We start from the raw sequence: 19,734 nt of genomic DNA, 5'->3' as shown, positions 1-19,734 counted from the left end.
ATCTTGAATTAAAGCCCAGTTTTGATTGGGAGATTGGGCAACAGAGGTCACATTTCAAGAGGACTACTTCTTCATCATGTATGAACTTAAGTCTGATAACCAGACTTTAATATGTGGTGAAATGTCCACAGACTACTTGTTTTGATATCCTCCCTGTTTGTTCTCATTGTGTACATTCCTTTGATAGGCAACAAAAAAAATATGCATAATTTCCCAACTGAGGCAATGCTACTTCCCTTGGACATTTAAGGAGTACTTTACACATTTCTAAATTAAATGTGCTCACAAATATGATTAATCCTCCAAGCTGAGCTGAGTTAGAATACTTAATTATGAAGAGTGTAGGATTACAAAATAAGCGTGTTGGTGGCCTAGACATCAAGAATTGGATACATAGGAGAGCAAATGCTGCCTTCATGAGATCCATCAACCTCCTCTGTTTTTAGCATTTCCTGTTGTTTACTCCTGTTTGTTTATTGGGGGGTTGGGGGGGGGGGCAACAGCCATATGCCATCCCATTAATCTGCTATCTCAACAGAAATGGGTGAAAGGTCCTTGAGACTGGAATTTTCCCCAATTCTCTCCTCCTCAACGCAAACCAGATGTGTGCTCCTGGGCTGTACCGCCCCCCCCCCGCCGGCTCGCTCTCCCTTTCCCCCCTCCCGTCCTTTGTTCCCCTTTCCTTAAAAATGCTGTCTTTGTGTCCCTCCCTCATATCGTCTGAGACCTGACTTCAAGGATGGACTGTGCACTGCTGCTGCTGTCCCTGTGGGCTCTGACTGGAACGGTGTCCCTGCAGGCTCCAGGTAAGTCCTCTGAGTCCATCCATCACTCACACCTGGGGGAGCACTGAGCCCTGCGTACACAATGAACACCGCTGGACTATCACTAAATACTCTGGACTTTCCCCTGCATGCTTTGTTGCTCTGTAGCTTGTATTTTAATGCACAGATGGTTATGTAACCAGGGCTTGGGACTGCAATTAATCAGTTACACAGCTGCAGTCAATCATTAGCACTTAAATATGCAATGGACTAACTAAGGTGGGGGGGTGTGCAATATATGTGTGCAATTTGTTCAAAATTGTTATATGCTGAATTAGAAAAAAATCACTAGTCTGCATTTCACCATACAGTACATCAAATAAGTCAGTGTCTTTTAAAGTTAGTGTATGTCTGCTTTTATTTGTTTATTAATTGATGCCAGTTTTCCCACAATGTACATTTTGGTTGTACAGTGAAAGTACAGTGAAATAGGTAAACTGTTCATGGTGAATGCTCTTTCTGTGTTGGATCATCATTGACCTTTTCACACACCTCCATGATGATGATGGTGATTCTAGGACTTCCATAACTCTGGTTTCATGATATTTAGGTTTGTAATATCATAGGTGCTACATGTATAGTACACCATGTCTCCATGCTGTTCTGCGATGATCATGTATGCATTAGAGCAGCACACTTTGTGGTCACATGGCTGATACAGTAGCACACATGTTTTCATTCTAAGAAATGAAAAATGGGGATCCCTGTCTGACTTCCCCCTTCTCTTCCCCTCAAATGTTCTGGACATTGAGGGTGTGCCTTTGTTAGCAATGTTGCAATGTAAAGTAAGTGGAGAATTTTGGTTTCATGACATGTGATGGAATACATATGGAGAAGTGAGGGAAATGGGGAGGGGTTAAAGATACTAGATTACTCTCTCTAGATCTCTCTTTTCCTGTTCAAATATGAGTTGCATTTTAGACAAAGTTACTCCATTGAGAAAACACACATTAAACACTATTCACAGAAGTAAGACAACTCCCAAGAGTAGACTGATAGCTGAATGGCAAAGAGTAATAAAGCCTGCCATCTAACTACTTACTCATCTGGCAACCTGGGTGGCAAATGTTTGCCTGACCACCCACACTGAATTTACTTCCCTTCAAACAGAAAACAAAGCAGAATAGTCAAACAAAACCTCATTACGGCCCTTAGTGTTTGCTATTGTTTTTTTTTTTGTTTTTTTTTACAACGGGGCCATGAATGAAGGAGAAGCATACAAAGGGACAAACACTGTGGTGATGTGATGGTCAGTGTGGTATCACAACAGGGTCGTGTACGGAGAGACTTCTGGGACAGGAGAGGAGCAGGACGTGTCCTCGGCCCTGCAAAGCTGACAGAGACTGTGGCAACAAGCGCCAGTGTCTGTGTGACGGCCAGTGTGGTCTCAGCTGTGTGGCTCCAGGTAACTATTTGTATGCATGTACCCTCAGTTGTCACTGTGAACACTATTGTGGGCTCAGACACATTAAAAGTGTGTGTGTGTGTGTGTGTGTGTGTGTGTGTGTGTGTGTGTGTGTGTGTGCGCGTGCATGTGTTTGTGTGTGTACACAGCTGTGGCAACATACATCCGTGTGTCTTCCTGGAAAATAAAAGCCTTGGTCATGCACAAAATCTGGGCTCCAAAAGCGCCCTATGTCAGTGCTGAACACAAGCTTTTTATTATGCTTGTGCATTATAAAAGACAGCATTGTGAATCCATCCAGTCTAGTTATTCAACCTCATTAATGCCATTTTAAAATGGTTGAGAGCTGTTTCATTTGTCTTAAGCAAGAAACAATCTGGCACATTCTGAGATTCCCCCTCCTCCATCTGGATCATCTCTTTTCTCCTCAGGTCGAACTTGTCCCTGGCCTCTGCCCCCCAGTGAAAACTCAGACGTGAGCCTCCTCTCTCCCACTCACTCTTTTTCTGCCCTGCTTGAAGTGCGCTGCAAGCCAGGATTCACATTGCCCAATGGCTTGGATGCCACTATTCGCCGTTGTCAAGGTGACCGCCAGTGGAGTGGGGATGAGCCCATCTGCACAGGTGGGTTTGAGTTCAACAGAAAAATGTTCTTTCTCGCTTCATGTGAGGTTCTTTCATAACAAGGAATTCATACACAGGAAATTAACATCTGGAAGAATGTTGCTGTGGCATTTGTTACTTTCTCAGATTAAATATCGTCTTTCTTATTTAACCGAAGCAGCAGGTATACTTCATGTGTTTATGTCCATGATGGGGTTGAGGATTAAAGATAGCCTTTATTGTGATTTTGTGTTTATGCAAGACAGTCAGAGAGAGAGAGAAAGAGAGAGAAAGATAGTGAGAGAGAAAGAGACAGAGAGAGAGAGAGAGAGAGAGAGAGAGAGAGAGAGAGAGAGAGAGAGAGAGAGAGAGAGAGAGAGAGAGTTGTGTCGACTGAGACATTGCACAACTGGGATCTATTCTCCTCATCACCATAGTAACCAGAGCTTTAGTTGTTCATATTGGCTGATGGAATATTTTACTGCTGAACTGTTGATAAGTTTAAATAGGAGAGGAAAGCTTAACATGTTTGTGTGCATGAAGATCACATGGACATACATACTCTATATTAGGGTGTATTAGGTTGTTTACTCATAGACAGAATTAGAGGTGCTTCTGTTTGTTGGACTGTGTTGTTATTTAAGGGTGGACAGAATAAACTACACTAAATACAATACAGGATAAAGCCATACAACAAACCCCAAATTACAGCCTAAAAATGGAATGAAGATGAATCACAACTACTTGACTGCAGTTTGAATAAAAATCTATCATTATAAATGAATAAGCTTCACTCATGTTGTGTCTGACCTTGTGTGTTCAAGAGATCTTCTGCAAACTCTTAATTAACCTAAAGCTGTAAACACATTTTAACAAAAGCATGAGTAGCGGACAAAGGACTCAGTGTTTAATTTACAACCAAAGTACCGCTAAGCCCCAAGGTAATCATGTGGTTAAATGTTTCAACTTTCTGTTGGTCTAAATATAAAACAGAAAAAGATACATCTGAATAAGTGACTCACAAAAGGCAAAATTTGTTCAACTGCTGTGAAGCCTTATTACTTCTACCGCTGTGCTGTAAGTCTGCACAGCAGTACATAAAGTAAAGCCATCAATACTTCTTAGTATCTCGACACATCTCATTAACATACAGCACCTGGAAATATGCCTTTTGCTTATTGCTTATTGCTCTAAAGAAAAAGGTCTGAGTCCTGCATTAATCACACAACCATGGAGCTACAGTAAACATGCTTTCTTAGCAATCCTCAACCCAGCTGGGTCCCGCTCTCACCCTCAAGATTTTTTATCTTTTCAAAGATATGAAATAAGGATACAATTCTCAGCTCTCTCGTAGAGTATCCTCTTGCTGAGAGACAGGCAGAAGGTAGGTGGGTTTTGAACGTGTGAGAGCGTTTGTATTGTGTGTGTCCTTTGCATGTGTGTTAAGAGTGTGAGTCGGGCTCCTTCATGCCTGTTGAGAGGCAGTGGGCGGCGGATTACTGTCAAAGTGGCACAGAGCTGCATGCACACAGTGTGAGTGTGAGCGGGTGTGAATGTGCGTCTACTGGGAGTGTGTGTGTGTTTATGGGAGAGAGGTAGATTTTTTCCTGTATACATTAGATGTGTATGTGTGGGGAGGCAAGTTGCACATGTGTTAGAGAGCTTCTGTGTGTGTGTGTGTGTGGGCGACAGATCGCAGTCAGGAGAGTCAGAGAGCTCTCTTGCTCATGCTGCTCCAGGCCTTTCTGTTCCCTGCTCTCCTCTCCTCTGCTCTCTTTTCTCTTATCCTCTTTTCCTCCCATCTCTTTCTCCTCTCATCCTCTTCCATCTGAGGCCTCTGATAAGGTCTCTCTCTACAATGGGAGCCAAGGACAAGCATGTAGCTCGAGGCTATTTAGTTTGTGGTGCGTGCATGCATCTGTTTCTGTTTGTGTTAAAAAAATGAGTAAAAAACCTAACCTTTTATATATTTGGTCTCAATCAGATTGCTGTGTATTTAACGCTGTGGTTCATTTAAAATCACGGTTTTGTAATATTTTAGATGAATTTGATATACCTGCTTCACAGCAATTTGGTGCAGCAGCCTGTGTGGGTGGCAGCAGTAGAAGAGGCAGGAACAGGGCGATATGTGAAAACAGAACTCAGCTTTGGGCTCTCATCCGCAGCCAAACAGACTCCTAACTCTCCCTCTCCCATAGGTCCCTTTACATTCTTATATTAACGCTTCTCGGTTTCAGATACCTAAGACAGCCCTCAGGCAAGAGCTGTCTCTGCATTTCAAAGCCACGCTCTGCTCCGAAACCCTGCGCTTGATGGAGCTTGGGCCATCTGCCTCTCTCCGAAGACCACTCTTGATATTTATATTTCCACAATCGTGAGGCACTCAAACTTCCAGGAATGAGCAGGTGTTATACAATCACAGATATACAGCTATGAGCTCGGAGAGGTGTTGGGTGGCTTTTTATCTGCTCATCGAACTTTGAATTCTTACACAAGAAGGGTTATTTCAACTTATAGAACAAGACATGAAGTGAAACGCCTCTGCGGGTCACACACCAAATAGAAGCTCTGGTTATACGAGTCAAATGAGGTAGCAGGATGGATGTTCTTTCCTCTATCCATCTGTTTTTCTTCCCTGCTTCCTTCCTTCTTTACTTGATGATGGTTGTCACCTGCAAAATCACATCCACATCCATCAGTTACATGCTGATTCTAATGTTTTCTGTGTTCCTGTTGGTAATCGTGAACATACTATATATTGGGTTGTGTTTACGACTTTTTACGTCACAAATGCACATTAGATTCACACTGAGTGCTGCTGCATTTCTCTCCGAGGAGCTTAACACACATCCCTGTCACTACAGGGCAGTGCTGAAAGAAGTATTCAGATCCTATACTTACTATTACTATAGTAATACTACAATGTAAAAGTACTCTTCTACAAGTATATCAGTGTCAACAGCTATAAGTGGAGGCTGGTGTAAACAGATAATGAATGATAATATAGTAAAACACAGTTGTAATGATATAAAACATGCAGCATTAATAAATGTAAAATGTACCTACTTCTAATGATAACTACATTTAAGTGTGGAATAAACAATTTATTACATGTTTATATACTGCTTAGAAATGCTAAATAGGGGGATTTAAATGAATGAGTTACCTTTATGTTATTATTGCAATAAGCATTGCTGTGTGTAGGCAGCATTTTAGTGCAGTAGCTGGTTGAGGAGGAGCTTCAGTCACTTTATACCGTATAATAAAATGCACAATAATGTATAAGTTCACAGGTTTTTCTGATTTCTGATATTGTATTTTGTCTTAATCTGCAAAGTAACAATTTGCAACAAAACTGTGGGAGAAGTTAGAGAAATGTAGAAGTATTAAGATGCATAATTTGGATACACCCCAGTAAAGTACAAGTACCTCAAAAATGTTCTTATGTACAGCACTTGAATAAATGTACTTAGGCACATTTCACCACTGCTATGTGGGAATGCAACTTTTCTGTTGAAGAAATGGCATAACAGCAACTGAAGGCTGGTCTGACTGTTTTTCTGTTGGCTTGGTTTTTTTTCTTTACTTGCAGTGGAGTATTTTTTACAGTGTTGCTACTTTTACTTAAAGCTTTAGTGTGTAACTTGATATTAATGGGGCGGTGCACGGTCACGGAAGGCTTGCATAATGTGGACGCGCCGACAGTTTTGTTGTCATTACCTAGAATTCCTCATGGGGGCGACAGAAACTACACACTATAGCTTCAAGTAAAGGACTTGCCAATAAAGTATTTAACCTTCTGTTCTTCTCTGACCTTTAGAGGCTCAGTCACCTGAAGAACCTGCTGTCGTCCAAACCTGCCCTCTGCCTGAGGAGATCATCAACACCTTCAGCATCCAGGGCGACGCAACAGCAGGAACTGCCATCCGCTACAGCTGCCTGTCTGGGTGAGAGCTGGGGGATGATGGGAGGTTAAGGTTGTGAGTGCGTAGGCAAAAAAACCTTAAAAGGATACAAAGGTAGAAATGGAGGAAGTGAGAAGATGGGGATGGAGTGTGAAGAAGAGGGAGGGAGCGGAGGGAAGGCTTGATCACAGGAGAGCTGTGATAGAAGAAATACTCAGATCAGTTAATTAAGTAAAAGTAGTAGCAGGACTACTACACTTCTACAAAATACTTGGATTTTAGTACAGAAATATTATGGGCTAAATGTAGGATACCTAGTATCAAACACACCTGTATAAGTGTATGATATGTTTTTGAATGTAAAATCTGAAATGTGACGAATAACTAAAACTGTCAGATAAATGTAGTGGAGTAAAATTTACAATATACCCCTCTAAATTATAGTGGAATAGAAGTATAGAATATCATGACATGCTCAACTAAAGCACCTCAAAACTGTACTTGAGTAAATGTACTTGGTTACTTTCCACCACTGTGGAAGAGATGTTAGGGAATGATGGGTGATGAGCGATGAATGACAAGGAATTAATTTTGATCTCCCCATTGAGCTAACTAGGTCATTAAATCTAATCTTGTATTGATTCCCCTTTACACACTGACTCATCCACAGGATAAGATGAGCCCGAGTGGATGTGTCAGCCAGAACTGTGCACACAAAATTCAGACACTCGGAATAAGAGAGACAGAGTGTAAAAAGGAAATCATTTACACCTTTTTTCATCACTTTTATTCAGACAAAGCTCCTCAGCTGTCAATACTGTACATGACACAATGCCGTCCCAACCACTCTCTCCCTTCTCTCCTGCAGGGCGGATATAGTGGGGAGCAGTGAAAATTTCTGCCAGGATAATCAGACCTGGCAGTATCCTCACCCCATCTGTAAAAGTAAGTGCACTGTATCTTTCACTGGCTAGGTGTGTGTGTGTGTGTGTGTGTGTGTGTGTGTGTGTGTGTGTGTGCGCGTGCGTGCGAGAGCGAGAGCTTCATCTTGACTGTCAGTGTGTCCTCGTGCATCTTTCAAGGTTAGCAGGAGAAGATGGAACGGTGGTTGATGTGTGAGTGAATGGACTGAGGGACAGTGTATTTATTTTGTCAGGATGTTCATTTATTTCTTGTGTGTGTGTGTGTGTGTATGTGCGCAGATATGTAAAAAATGAGTGAATCAAAGAAGGAGACAGACAAAAACACACAAACCCCTTCAAGTATTCATCTTTCAAGATCTACTGCTCAATTTCGCAGTGCTTTTCTGCCATCTTTTGGCCCAAACTGGTATTGCATGGCCTTTGTTGAAAGCACAGACAAGGGCAGAAAAAAAGGACAGAGGCATTGTTGCTTAGATTCAAGCTTTCGGTTTAACTTTAAACTATAATGAGCTCTCTATTGTATGTATGTATGTATGTATTGTATGTTTAAAGATGAGTACCTCTCCTGAATAAGCAGACTGATAATCTGCATATCTCTCTCTTTTAGAAGTGTATTGCCAGCCTCCTCGAGAGGTGGAGCAGGGCTACGTGGTGGCTGTCCAAAAGACTGAATATGAAGTTGGCTTTGACATCCACTACCTCTGTAAAAAGAACTTCCTGCTAGATGGACCCCAGAAGGTCACCTGCCTGTCTGATAGCAACTGGAGTGCATCGCCCCCATACTGTAGAGGTGAGGGATGTTTTAAATGGTGTATAAAATGAGTTTAAATACTTTTAAATACATACGTTTTTAGGCCCATAAAAACTTGGAATTCTTATGGCATGGCACATTCAATGTATGCACATAGTTTGAATCAAATACATATAGTTCTAGCACATTCATTTTTGTATTAAATCATACTTTCAAACCTTGTTAATCTTTTTCACAGCCCGCTGTCTCATCCCTGCCGAGCGAAGCCGTGTGGTGATTGGTGGAGTGAAGCGCTGGCCGTTTGATGTCACAGACGCCGTGGTTCCTCACGGGGAAAATGTGACGTTCTACTGCAAACACCCTCGCAAGCAGTGCAGCTTCGCTGCAACCCAGACCTGCTTTGATGGAAAGCTGCAGCCACCAGCCTGCTACCTTGGTAAACCTCGGACCACCCATACAGGCCGTCTTTTTCTTATCTGTTTCTGTTAGTCAGAAGAACATGATTGATTCACGTTATTGACAGTTTTGCAATATGCATGCACCTTCTCTTTGTATTTCAGAGCCCACGTGGTTGCAGTTTAAACTCTTCCCTCACCGACTGGTCTCAGAGATTGAAGCATGTGAGCCTGATGATGTGGAGTGATGACCTTCTCTGACCCACCCAACATTCATGACACTGTGTCACCTCCTGACACACACCATCGCCCAGAGCAGTCCCTCTCCAATCTGCAGCTTTGCTTAAACTATCTATGCTGTGATTGTGGTCTGTTTTACACGCTGAAATATTTTTCACAGCTCTCGTGGATCCTGTGCTTGTGGCCTTTGTCCCTCTCTGTGGCATACTTTCAAACTGTGGGCGTAATTATAATCTGCAAAGCCCTCAAGTATTACTTTGATCCTCTTTCAGCTTGAGCCAATGCATACTTTAGATGAAATGCATATGAGGATGTCTATAGGCCTATGATGCATTGATACATGCTATATCAGTTATGCCTGTGAATATACCTCCATGTAGCCTAACTCATAATAGCTTGACTCTGTGATATCTCACTGCGTGATCTGTCTTCCCTCCCTTAACCCTGACGCATCAAGTCTCGAGGCTTGTAAGATTTAATGATGTGAAATAAAGTTATGTCAAAAATGTTTTGCTCTCTGGCTTCCTTTTTTACGACACATAAAGTCCTACTGTGGGACTTCAATTCCATTTTTCTCCATCCTCTTTATTGTGCATCCCACCTTTCTGACTCTCAGGCGTACAGGGAGCCTTTCTATGCAGGCTGCGGGTTCAACTGTACTCATAGGCTGAACATGGCTACTGGTCGGACCCGGTAGGCTGCGACACCATAGCAACTCCCCTTGACCCCTCCCTCCCTCGGCATTCGCAGCATCACCCTTTACACTGCACAGTCATATTTGGTCCTCCGGAAATATCCACAGCACGGGTAAGCCAGTCCCTATGCAGCGAGTGTATGGGTGGAGTATAGTTTTAAATACAGTTTTAAATGTATCGAAAGAGCGTCCTACGCCGGCTCTAACAGAAGGGCTGGAATAAATGACAGCGTGCCGGGAAAGTTTGTCCTAAAGCTGCCGGGTACGCTCTCGGTGTCTCGGACCCTCAGCTCTAAAATGGCTGGCTGTAGGTTCGAGGAAGCTCCGGTGCAAAGGGAAGGATCCGCTCCACACCGCGACTCTCTGTAAATATACACGTTTCTCTAACTCCGACCGACGCGTTAGTGATGTCGTAGTCCCAGGTCCGAGAGCTGTCAAGGCGCACACGCACCATAATAATATTGGCATTTCGGACCTAGGACTGTATTAATGGCGTCCTCCACGGACAGTGCTTCTCGGTTTACCCCCCCAGACACATTTGCAAACCAAACCGGAACATAAATATGATTCCAAAGCGAAATCAATCGTTTTATTAATGATGTTGCATGTGGATGAGAGAGAGAGAGAAAGAGGGAGAGAGAAAGAGGGAGAGAGAAAGAGAGAGAGAGAACATGTTTTTTTCGCTCACGTCAGTCGGACCCTTCTGTGCTCCGGTGCGTTTCTCTGAATGATCGGCGACTCCAACACCGGTCGACCCCTCGGTAAGAATTTCGCTGAGCTATAATTTCGGATCATTCAAGGTAACCAATACAATTACCTGGGCGGTGTGGTGTTGAGGAGCGGGGGTCAGGTCGCTCAACATTCCGGACTGAGGAGTTGGGGGCTCAGTCTCATCCATAGGCTGTTAGTAATCTCACAAAATCAGTGATTATTGGCTTTTGCACTAAACTTGACCCCAATAATCACCACTGAGACACTGAGTTTTTCCAGCCATCACACAATATTTATTTCATTTCCTTCCCTTACTACCATGAAATGTGTTTATTTTTATTCTAATTTTGCTTCTCAGAGTATCTGATTTATTATTGTATTCCTATTTTGTAGAAATATAAATGGGTATGCCCCAAAATGGATTCTCAGTTGGCTTCAGTCCTGACCGGTGGCAGCCTGGATGTCCAAAATGGCAGCCAGTGTGGAGAGGGATCAGGGCCAGTGACAGAGGTTTTTTTGGACCTAAAGGAAAAGACCTCACCTATAACTGTACCAGGTAACCTCCAACCTTGCCCTGTCAAAGCAGCAGTGACCATCAGGCAGGCTGCTCCATCAATCAATGGGAATAAGCCAAAGGGGGGCGGGATCAAGCCAGCCTCTCAGGAAACAAGTAAGATTGGTGGGTTCAGACAGCCAATCACAGTAAAGACTGGAGTGCCTGAGTTGCGCAGCCAACCAATCCGACTCAAAATTGTTGTTCCCCCACGGTGCAAGAGGCCAATCACAAACTCTGCCATCAGCCTGACCAAAGACTTTGCTCGCTCACATTTTAGAAGACCTGTTTCGGTCTTAGCTGGAGCAGAAAAACACAGAAGTAAAATCCTACTATCTGCTGTTAAGAAAAAAGGAGAAATCACGGATGTTACTTATCATAAGACTGAGGAAGCTAAGCCAGAATCATTCCATGAAACAGAGGCAGAGAGGGAGGAAACAGTGTGCAAAGACAGACTTGTTACAGGTGCTAAAATCATTCACACTGATGAGTCAGAAACTCCTTTGAGCTCAAGCACTAATGCAGTTAAAATATTGAGCCTGAAAGGGATTAAAGAGGAAACTACAGAGAGAGAAATTGAGGAAAATATTCCTTTAGTTTTGCAAGAAATGGACTTGAGGTGTTGTAAGATGTTTGATGAAGTGGGAATGGAAGAACAGACAGAAGCACTGGACCTGAGTCTGCCCAAGAAAAGGGAGAGTCGAGAGAGGTGTGAACGCTTCCTGGATGACTCTGGTTGCGAGAGCTCGCTGATTATGGAGGTGGATGAATATGAGGGAGAAGGGGACAGAGATGTAGTAGAAGAGGACGATGATGGTGAAGGAGAGGGCTCTGTGCTGCGTATGGACGCCACAGATACACTTGAAGACTCTCTCCTGTCTCCCTCTTTCTTTTCTACCTCTGTCTTTACCTCCCTCTCCTCGATAGACTGTGACACTGAAAACCTTCTTCTCATAGACGACCGGGGAATCCCGTATACGCTTAGTCCAGACGGACTCAAAGTGCCGCAGGTCGATGCTTCCACGTCAGAGGATCAGGTTGAAGAAATGAGGTCGCCACAATTAGCCACATTAGCAGATCCTAGCCTCAGCCAAAGTTTAGATAATGCACTATATCCACCTTCTGATCATCTTTACAACTCACCAGCCCCTGCTACTGATTCTCCATCACTAGGTGTTGATCAAACAAAGACTCCAGAAGTCTTCACAGGTTTGATTAAAAACTCAGCTCCCTCTAAGGCTGCAGAGCCAAGCGGCAAATCTGTTCAGGAGGCCAATGCTGTTATATCAATCCCCAACCAGCCCATTCAGATCATCACAAACACTTCTACTAACACTCCTATTCTCCTCCTGTCATCCTCCTCTTCTTCTCCTCAGCTCACCTCAGCTCAGGTGGGTCTCTCGCTTCCCCTTTCAGTTACTCAGACCGCCACTGGTGCTTCCGCCCCCGTGTTCCTTCTCCTTTCATCTGTACCCTCTTCCTCTGGTGACTCTACCTCCACCCCTATCACTGTCCTCGACCCCTCCACTGGTCAGTTGTCCCAGATCACGGCAGCCTCTGCACCCGTCTCCCTCCCTTTGCCCTCCGGTCAGGTCAGCACGCTGGGATCACCTCTGCCCACGCTGTCCCACCCAGTCATCAGACTGAGCCCCAACAACCCCCCTGTCATCCTGTCAGGAGTGACCAATGTAAACTCCGGCTCTGTTCTCCCCTCTCTCACTGTCCGTTCGTCCTCTCCTGCTCTTCAAAACGACTCTGCCGATTCAAATGTTGGAAGCGAAGCCATATCTGCTGAAGAAGTCTCAAGTGAAAACAATAAGCCATCAACTTTTACAGCATCCTCTCCTCACCCACATTCTGCTAGTTTGACCTTTGACCCCTTAGCCCAGCCCAGCTCAGAGGCCCAATCACCAGCCTCGGAACCCAGATTTGACCCGTCTAACCACCACTCAGAACATTTACCTCTGGACGACCATCTTTACTTCTCCAACGCTGCTGCTCCCCCCTCCCCTCCCATCGGACCCATTCTCCCCTCTGATAAACTCGACCCGCTGGGCCCCCTCGACCCGCTGGATCCTCTCTCTCCAGAGTGGACACCTGACGGCACGGCCCCTCGCAGGGTTCTGTACTGCGAGCTGTGCCCGCGGGTCTTCTTTTACCTCTCTGACCTTGAGCGCCACGCCATCACGCACTCGCAGAAGAAGCCTCACGTTTGCCAGCAGTGCAGCAAAGCCTTCAAACGCTCCAGCCATCTGCAGGTCAGTTGCAAGCTAATTACAACAATCATTTAATGAGCAATAAAAGTAATAACACCAGCCACTTGAACAGATGTCGCAAATGATTAGTGCATTTGTGCTGCATGTGACTGTTAAAAATGCAATAACTGATGTTTAGGCCACTTGGGTGCAGCAGAAACAATTCTGACATTTTATCACATTTCAGGTTGACATGTTAGCAAAGAGTTGCTTATTTACTCATCCAGCTGACATGGAGTCTTGGTTTTCACCAACTCCTGTGGGAAGTATCTGGCTCCTTAGCTGCTAAATGCTCCACTATGTTCACTAGCTAGTCACTAACTTTGTCTGTCTGTCGTTTGGTGCTGAGCAGGTAGTGTACAGTGGGTTTTTAGAGCTGTTTAGCCTAAAACAGCTGCCTGCTGTGGCCGAGCACGCTCCTATGAGAGCAGTCAGACTGAACCAAAACAGTAAAGTTGCTGGTAAATCCCAACAATGAGCTGAAAGATTTACTAAGCTCTGGCTAAAGTGTCTGGGTTCATCACTACGGGTGACCCCTTTCACATGTAGTCTATATGATCCATTGTTAATATAAAAATATTGATTTTAGGTGCATTAATGAAAGTGTTGAGAGATATTTTCATCGATTTGTGATCAAATGTTTACTATCTTTCGTCAAAAGAGACACAAGCACATCCACACAGGCCAGAGGAACTTTGTTTGCCACATCTGCTCCAAACGCTTCAGGGAGGCTGGTGAGCTCCAGCGCCACCAAAGGGTCCACACCGGAGAGAAACCATACCAGTGCCAACTTTGCCACACACGCTTTGCCGAGCGCAACACGCTACGCCGACACACCAAACGCAAACACCCTTACCACCAAGTAGCCATGGAAATGCTGAACGAGAGAAGAGACAAAGGAGGAGGCGGCGGATCCGGAGTGCAGGAGAAAGAAGAGAGTGCTGAATGGTACAGCTCTACTGTGTCTAATTTGGACAACTCTGAGTCTGAGATGGAAACTTAAAAGAGTTTTCTGCATATAGACTCCAAAGTGAAGGGAAGGAGGCGGAAGGTGATCAAATGTAACTCTGGTTAGACACTAAACTTTCCTCATTAATTGACATTTAAAATAGGGGGCACTTGCAATATTTATTTCAATGTTTTTAAGCTTATTTATTTATATTAATGTATATTATTCCCATTCCATTCAGTGGTTAAAACTTCAAATCAGAAGTCATACATGATTTTGACATTAGCTTTCCTGTATGAGAAAAGTTCCATATGTGTATATGTATATGAAAGGGAAAGGTCATGCTTGAAATCATGATTTTTATGTGAGTTATAGAATATTAATTAGACTGCTAACATGCCCCCATGAAGTTGCATTCCCATACAATCCAATATGTAAAACCCTCAAGTGCTCAGAAAAGGATAACTTATTTACTCTCAACAATCCTCTGCTCTAACTATGTATATAAAGAGTACTATTTGTAAGAGCTGCACTATCTCATGTGAAAGACATAATCTATCTTTCCTACTGTCAGAGACACTGTGAGTCATTTGCACTTGTTTTATTTCAATATTAACTTTTTTTACATTGTGAAGGAAAATGCTTACTTTATCTTTTGTTGCCGCTGTCGTATTTTATGTATTTAATTCATATCATGTGAGTTTGACCAAATGTTTTTGAGTCATTCTAACACAAACACTATATTCAGATTGGCTTTTTGTTTAATGTGAATTATGTTAACTTATTTGAATTAAATCTTTGTCTCATCTTTTCTTCCACGTTGGTGTCTTTGCCATACGCATGTTAAAAGAATTGCAGTATATTTGATGTGGCTTTTTTCCATTAATCACATACAGTATAACTTTTCTTGATCATAAACACCAGGGCCAGGGTTTATATCTCTGCTCTCATTTATGATGATCCTCAGAATTGATTCTGCTCTATGTTAATCACCAAAGATGAGACCAGACTTTACTTTGGATCTTTGTGAAGAAAAAAGAAAAAAAAATTAAGATATCTGATATATATCTCCTGGACTGCCTCCAGGGAGTAATTGAGTTTGTAAGACAGTCCTCTGTTTTTTTGCACACTCTCAATTTTCTGCTCCATTTAAGCCACAGAGCCCAACAGAGCTCAGCTCAAGATAAGTTATTAAATACTGTATCGCTCAAATGACCTGACTGGGTCCTTGTGGCCGACCCATTCCTTATTTCTACGCTGGCCATTGTGCGAGTATAGGTTCTCTGGCATGCTTAAAGGCCTACGCTAAGCTCTACTGTATTTTAGTTTGGCAAACTCACTTTTATAGAGGGTCAGTGGAAGGAGAGAGATGTGGAGGGTGTGAAGAGCAAAGGTTAACCAAGCAGAGAATGAAAAATGTGCTGCTGATGGTCTGTTCTTGGAGATAGGGGAGAATATTTGCTCAATTGAAATAGTAAGAGTAGATGTTTAATGCATCACTATTTTACCTTGAACTGAATGTATAAATTGCAACTCATACATAAAAAAATACTAATACATAAAAAGACTTTTGGTCCACAAAGAACTCATAGTCTAAAGACTGTCCAACAGTTTGACTTAAGTCAAACGGTTGAAACCTCATTTTAGCTTCAGCTGAACTTTAGAAGTAATTTTTGCCCAAAAAAGGACTGTGTTGTGTCCCTCATCTCTTTCAATGGACGCATGTTAAGAAGGGATATCATCAGGGGTAATGAATATAGCAACAAATAACTTTTTCAATGTACATAATGGGCTTGTGAGTAATATCTTTAGATAGACTATAGAAAATGTGAACCTACAGTATATCCTTGACTCTCTCTAGCTGTATTAAGTCATTGCAGGCAAAGATGCAAATAAATGAGCAGGCATGCTTTATGGTGACATTAGATTTACAGGATTGTTGCATCAGTTTGATGAAATACTGGAGTTCAGGTTAATTTTGGTTTATTCTTGCTGGCTTTCTATGTATGTAGTTTCTCTTTGTTGAGCACCTTTCAAACTGTCTTCACTAAAAATAACGGTATCCCTTTTTTTTTTTAGCAAAGCTGCCAAAAACCAAAAATACAAGAAAAATGACACATGTAACTATAAGAATTCTTTTTATAATATGATAATCACCTCAACAGTTCAAGGTTATAAAACATATTGTTTCACTATTTATACACACGAATACAGCAGAACAATGAGGTAATCCCAACTGTATGTCATTGTAAATCACTGAAATACTGTATGATTAATTCACAGTTTTAATTTTTTTTTCAATAAAACATTTATGTTCTACAGACATAAATAACAGCGTGAAAGCCCCACATCAGCACTTTTGATTGTTTTTTTCAACTTGTCTCTACATGATATGTACGTAAAGTTTGAACTATAATTAAAGCATACTTAATGGCCTGTCTTCGGACTCCCTTCCCTTTCAGCAGCCATAGCCACAAAACCCCTGTAGCCAACCTCCACTGGGAGCATCCATGTTCTCCAGCCCTTTTGTCCTGCTTCAGGTGCCAGGTTAGAGTACCTCAGCTTCTTGCATTTGTACGCTTCACCAACTGCATCCTCCCATGGCACCGTCAGTTCTATTATGAACAGGGCCTTTTGCGAGGCTGACCACAGGATCTGATCTGGCTGAGACTGGTTGTGATGATCTCCAGTGGAAAAGTGAGCTTTGGCCTAGATCAACCTTCATCTTCCAATCCCGGGCTGTGCCCAGTTGGCTTGGTTCTTTTCCTGCAGTTGACCTCTGTGACACCTTTCCTGCTGGTACAAAAGCCATGGTGTTTGAGAAGCCAGGGGTTGAGAGAGAGAGGGCATTGTTGTTAGTCCGTATTCTTTCAGCACAAGTGGCAGTTGCTGACCGTCAGACCTGGTTGTGTCTCCAGGTATAGATAAGATTAGATTAGATTAGATAGACTTTAACGATCCCAAATTGGGAAATGTCAGTGCTACAGCAGCAAATATAAGACACGCAGCACACATACAGAATATACAAGAATAATAAATAGGACAGAATACAAGAACAACTATTCAAAAAATATACACAGGAAACAATGTACAAACGTATAAACATGTGGCAAATAAAAATGTACAACCTACTCAAATAGTATTTATAAAGATGTAAGTAAACCTGTTTGTGCAAGTTGCACTATAGTGCAGTATTTGTGATGTATATGAGTCTTATCTAACACTCAGTGTTGAAGTGTTAAAAGTTTTATTGCATGTGGTAGGAATGATTTCCTGTAGCGGTCCGTGCGACACCGAAGTGTCCCTGGGTAAGGCTGGTCTTGAAGCTGGTGAGTATGTTCTGTAGGGTTGCTGGTATATGGCAGAGGGGACATGGTTGGTCTTCCCCACGCCACTACCCCAATAGATAGCTCTGATGATGAAGCTAAGTCTGCCTCCTTACATTCCCCAAAAGTTTCTTCCAGGCAAGCTTCCGGTGTTCCAGGATTTCCCATCTTGTCCATTGACCCTGCTTCACATGTGAGACTGACTTTACACATTGTTCTGCCTCCTCTTGCTGTCATATCTCTTTTACCACAAGCTCTTTCTTCTGGGCAGGTGTTGCTCTGTGCTATGTGAGTCTACGTGGGCCTTGCCCAAAGCCGCCTCTTCCATGCTGAACTTGGCCCACAATCTCTCCATGCCTGAGAATGGATTTCGCCTTGCTGCACCGCATCAGATGGGTTCCACTTTCTGCCTGCTGCCACTCTGGGAGCTGCCGCACGTATTGTGGCATCCTGAGTTTCTGTCAGGGTCATGTCCAGCTTTACCTTGAAGCGTTTGTAATCTTTATTAAGGCTAGTGATAGGCAGAAAGTGCCAAAAACAAATATTAACATCTGTTTTTGATGCCAATAAATGACCGTATCACTATATTCTATATGCTAATACACTGCACCCATTCCTCATTCTGATACCCTACAATGTAATGTAAACATCGACTTGACTCTATTAATTTCTGACTTATACTGACAGTATGCCCCTCCTCATCTATTCCATAAAAGATGGGGCCCTAACTAACAATTGCTCCTATAGCCGTCTGGCTGTAGAAGCTAATTGAAGTGCTACGTACATATTGTTAAGGTCACTGTGAGGGTTAAGCCATTAAATCAATGCTGTTCTGTAAGTAACACAAAACAGATTCTGGTGCCCTAATTGACACCACTGGGCTGTTGCATTGCTGAGCATACGAAGTCCTCAGAGCATGATGATTATGCATATTCAACTAGCCGTGTGTGTGTGTGTGTGTGTGTGTGTGTGTGTGTGTGTGAGATCAGCAGTCCAGCTGGCATTGTATTTGTACAGTACTATAGGAGAGAGTGTGTGTGTGTGTTTATATGTGTGTGTGTGTGTGTGTGTGTGTGTGTGTGTGTGTGTGTGTATGTGTGTTTGTATGTTTGTGTAGGGTTGGTAGCTATCCAGATTGCACACAACTTCAAAGTGCAGTGACTGACAGACAGATGGATGATGGATACAGTGCGGACAGAAATCTCTGTGGTCTGTGTGTGTGTTTGAAATTGGCCTATGTCAGTGTGTGGCTGTGTTTGTGCAGCATGAAGTGGAACGGGCAGCAGGGCTTCTGAGTGGCACGAGGCACATGGCCAAGTGATTGAAGTGATAAAGGTAGAGGAGGAGAGGAGAGAGGGACGAGAATAGACAGTTATGAACAACCAGGGAGAGGCAGCAGATGTAATGAAGTGTTAGACTGGTATGTTTTAGCTTTTTACTCTCTTTGATACATTCTGCACTTTGATATGTTTGTTGTATATTCGCTCTGTTGCATCACAGACGTCCCATTATTGCCACTGGGAGCAAAAATGATGGAAAGCTAAACTAACCATGAATGGATTTCTTTTTTTTGTCATTGCACAGTTCAGCCATGTGAGGGCACACTCACACTTATGATGTGCTGCATGTACTGGCTCATTTCCTATGCTGTCTCTCAGCTCTCTCAAATGGTGGAGGGATACTTATACCAGGGTGAAAGCAGAAGACAGTGAGCCTGGGGAGAGCTGGATCTACATTCAAACTCTGCAGTTTCAGCAGCGAAGGAGGCAGGTTTGACATAAATATGAAATCCCCCACGATTATACTTTTATTCCGAGCTATATAATGCTTCATAGACTGTGTGTTGCATGTGAAGGCAGGGTCCTGTACAAATACTGTAGATGAGTCCAGAATTAAACAGCGAAATATGATATTTCACAAGTGAAAGCGGGCAAGCCTCCTTGCTCACCAGACACAGTGCAGGATTAACAGTATGGAGTCTGTGTGTGTGAGGGAGTGTGAGGGAGGGAGGGAGGGAGGGAGAGAGAGAGAGAGAGAGAGAGAGAGAGAGAGAGAGAGAGAGAGAAGGAGGGTAACAGGTGTTAATTAGAGAGGGAGTCCAGGCTGTAAAGGAGAGGGTGTATCTGTGGAGGGGAACCAGAGGAATAAGCAATTACATCACCTTTCCCTCAATAATGTGCCATGCTGTCAGTGCAGTCAGT

The 19,734-nt window shown here is 43.1% G+C and overlaps 2 protein-coding genes across 4 annotated transcripts; both read left to right on the top strand.

Moving 5' to 3' along the window:
- The first annotated feature begins 557 nt into the window (after positions 1-557).
- Positions 558-9,551, top strand: ntd5 (ntl-dependent gene 5). The gene is made up of 8 exons (XM_031299478.2): positions 558-806; positions 2,095-2,229; positions 2,661-2,852; positions 6,652-6,778; positions 7,605-7,681; positions 8,267-8,449; positions 8,649-8,846; positions 8,971-9,551. Exons 1-8 carry the CDS (start codon positions 740-742, stop codon positions 9,051-9,053), a joined length of 1,062 nt encoding a protein of 353 aa, XP_031155338.1. The 5' UTR covers positions 558-739; the 3' UTR covers positions 9,054-9,551.
- Positions 9,552-9,700: 149 nt separating this feature from the next.
- On the top strand, positions 9,701-15,019 carry LOC116049636 (C2H2 finger domain transcription factor crzA). Of its 3 annotated transcripts, none has more exons than XM_031299472.2 (3): positions 9,701-9,852; positions 10,844-13,261; positions 13,920-15,019. In XM_031299472.2, exons 2-3 carry the CDS (start codon positions 10,868-10,870, stop codon positions 14,259-14,261), a joined length of 2,736 nt encoding a protein of 911 aa, XP_031155332.1. In that variant the 5' UTR covers positions 9,701-9,852; positions 10,844-10,867; the 3' UTR covers positions 14,262-15,019. The 3 variants fall into 3 exon arrangements, with proteins under 3 accessions (XP_031155332.1, XP_031155333.1, XP_031155331.1); XM_031299473.1 differs by lacking the exon at positions 9,701-9,852 and adding an exon at positions 9,863-10,104; XM_031299471.1 differs by lacking the exon at positions 9,701-9,852 and adding an exon at positions 9,863-10,500.
- Positions 15,020-19,734: the final 4,715 nt, after the last annotated feature.

This window comes from Sander lucioperca, chromosome 10 (genome assembly GCF_008315115.2).
Source record: "Sander lucioperca isolate FBNREF2018 chromosome 10, SLUC_FBN_1.2, whole genome shotgun sequence".
Classification (NCBI taxonomy): Eukaryota; Metazoa; Chordata; class Actinopteri; order Perciformes; family Percidae; genus Sander; species Sander lucioperca.
The sequence above is the reverse complement of the archived record's forward strand: the minus strand, read 5'-3'. Positions and strand labels throughout refer to the sequence as shown.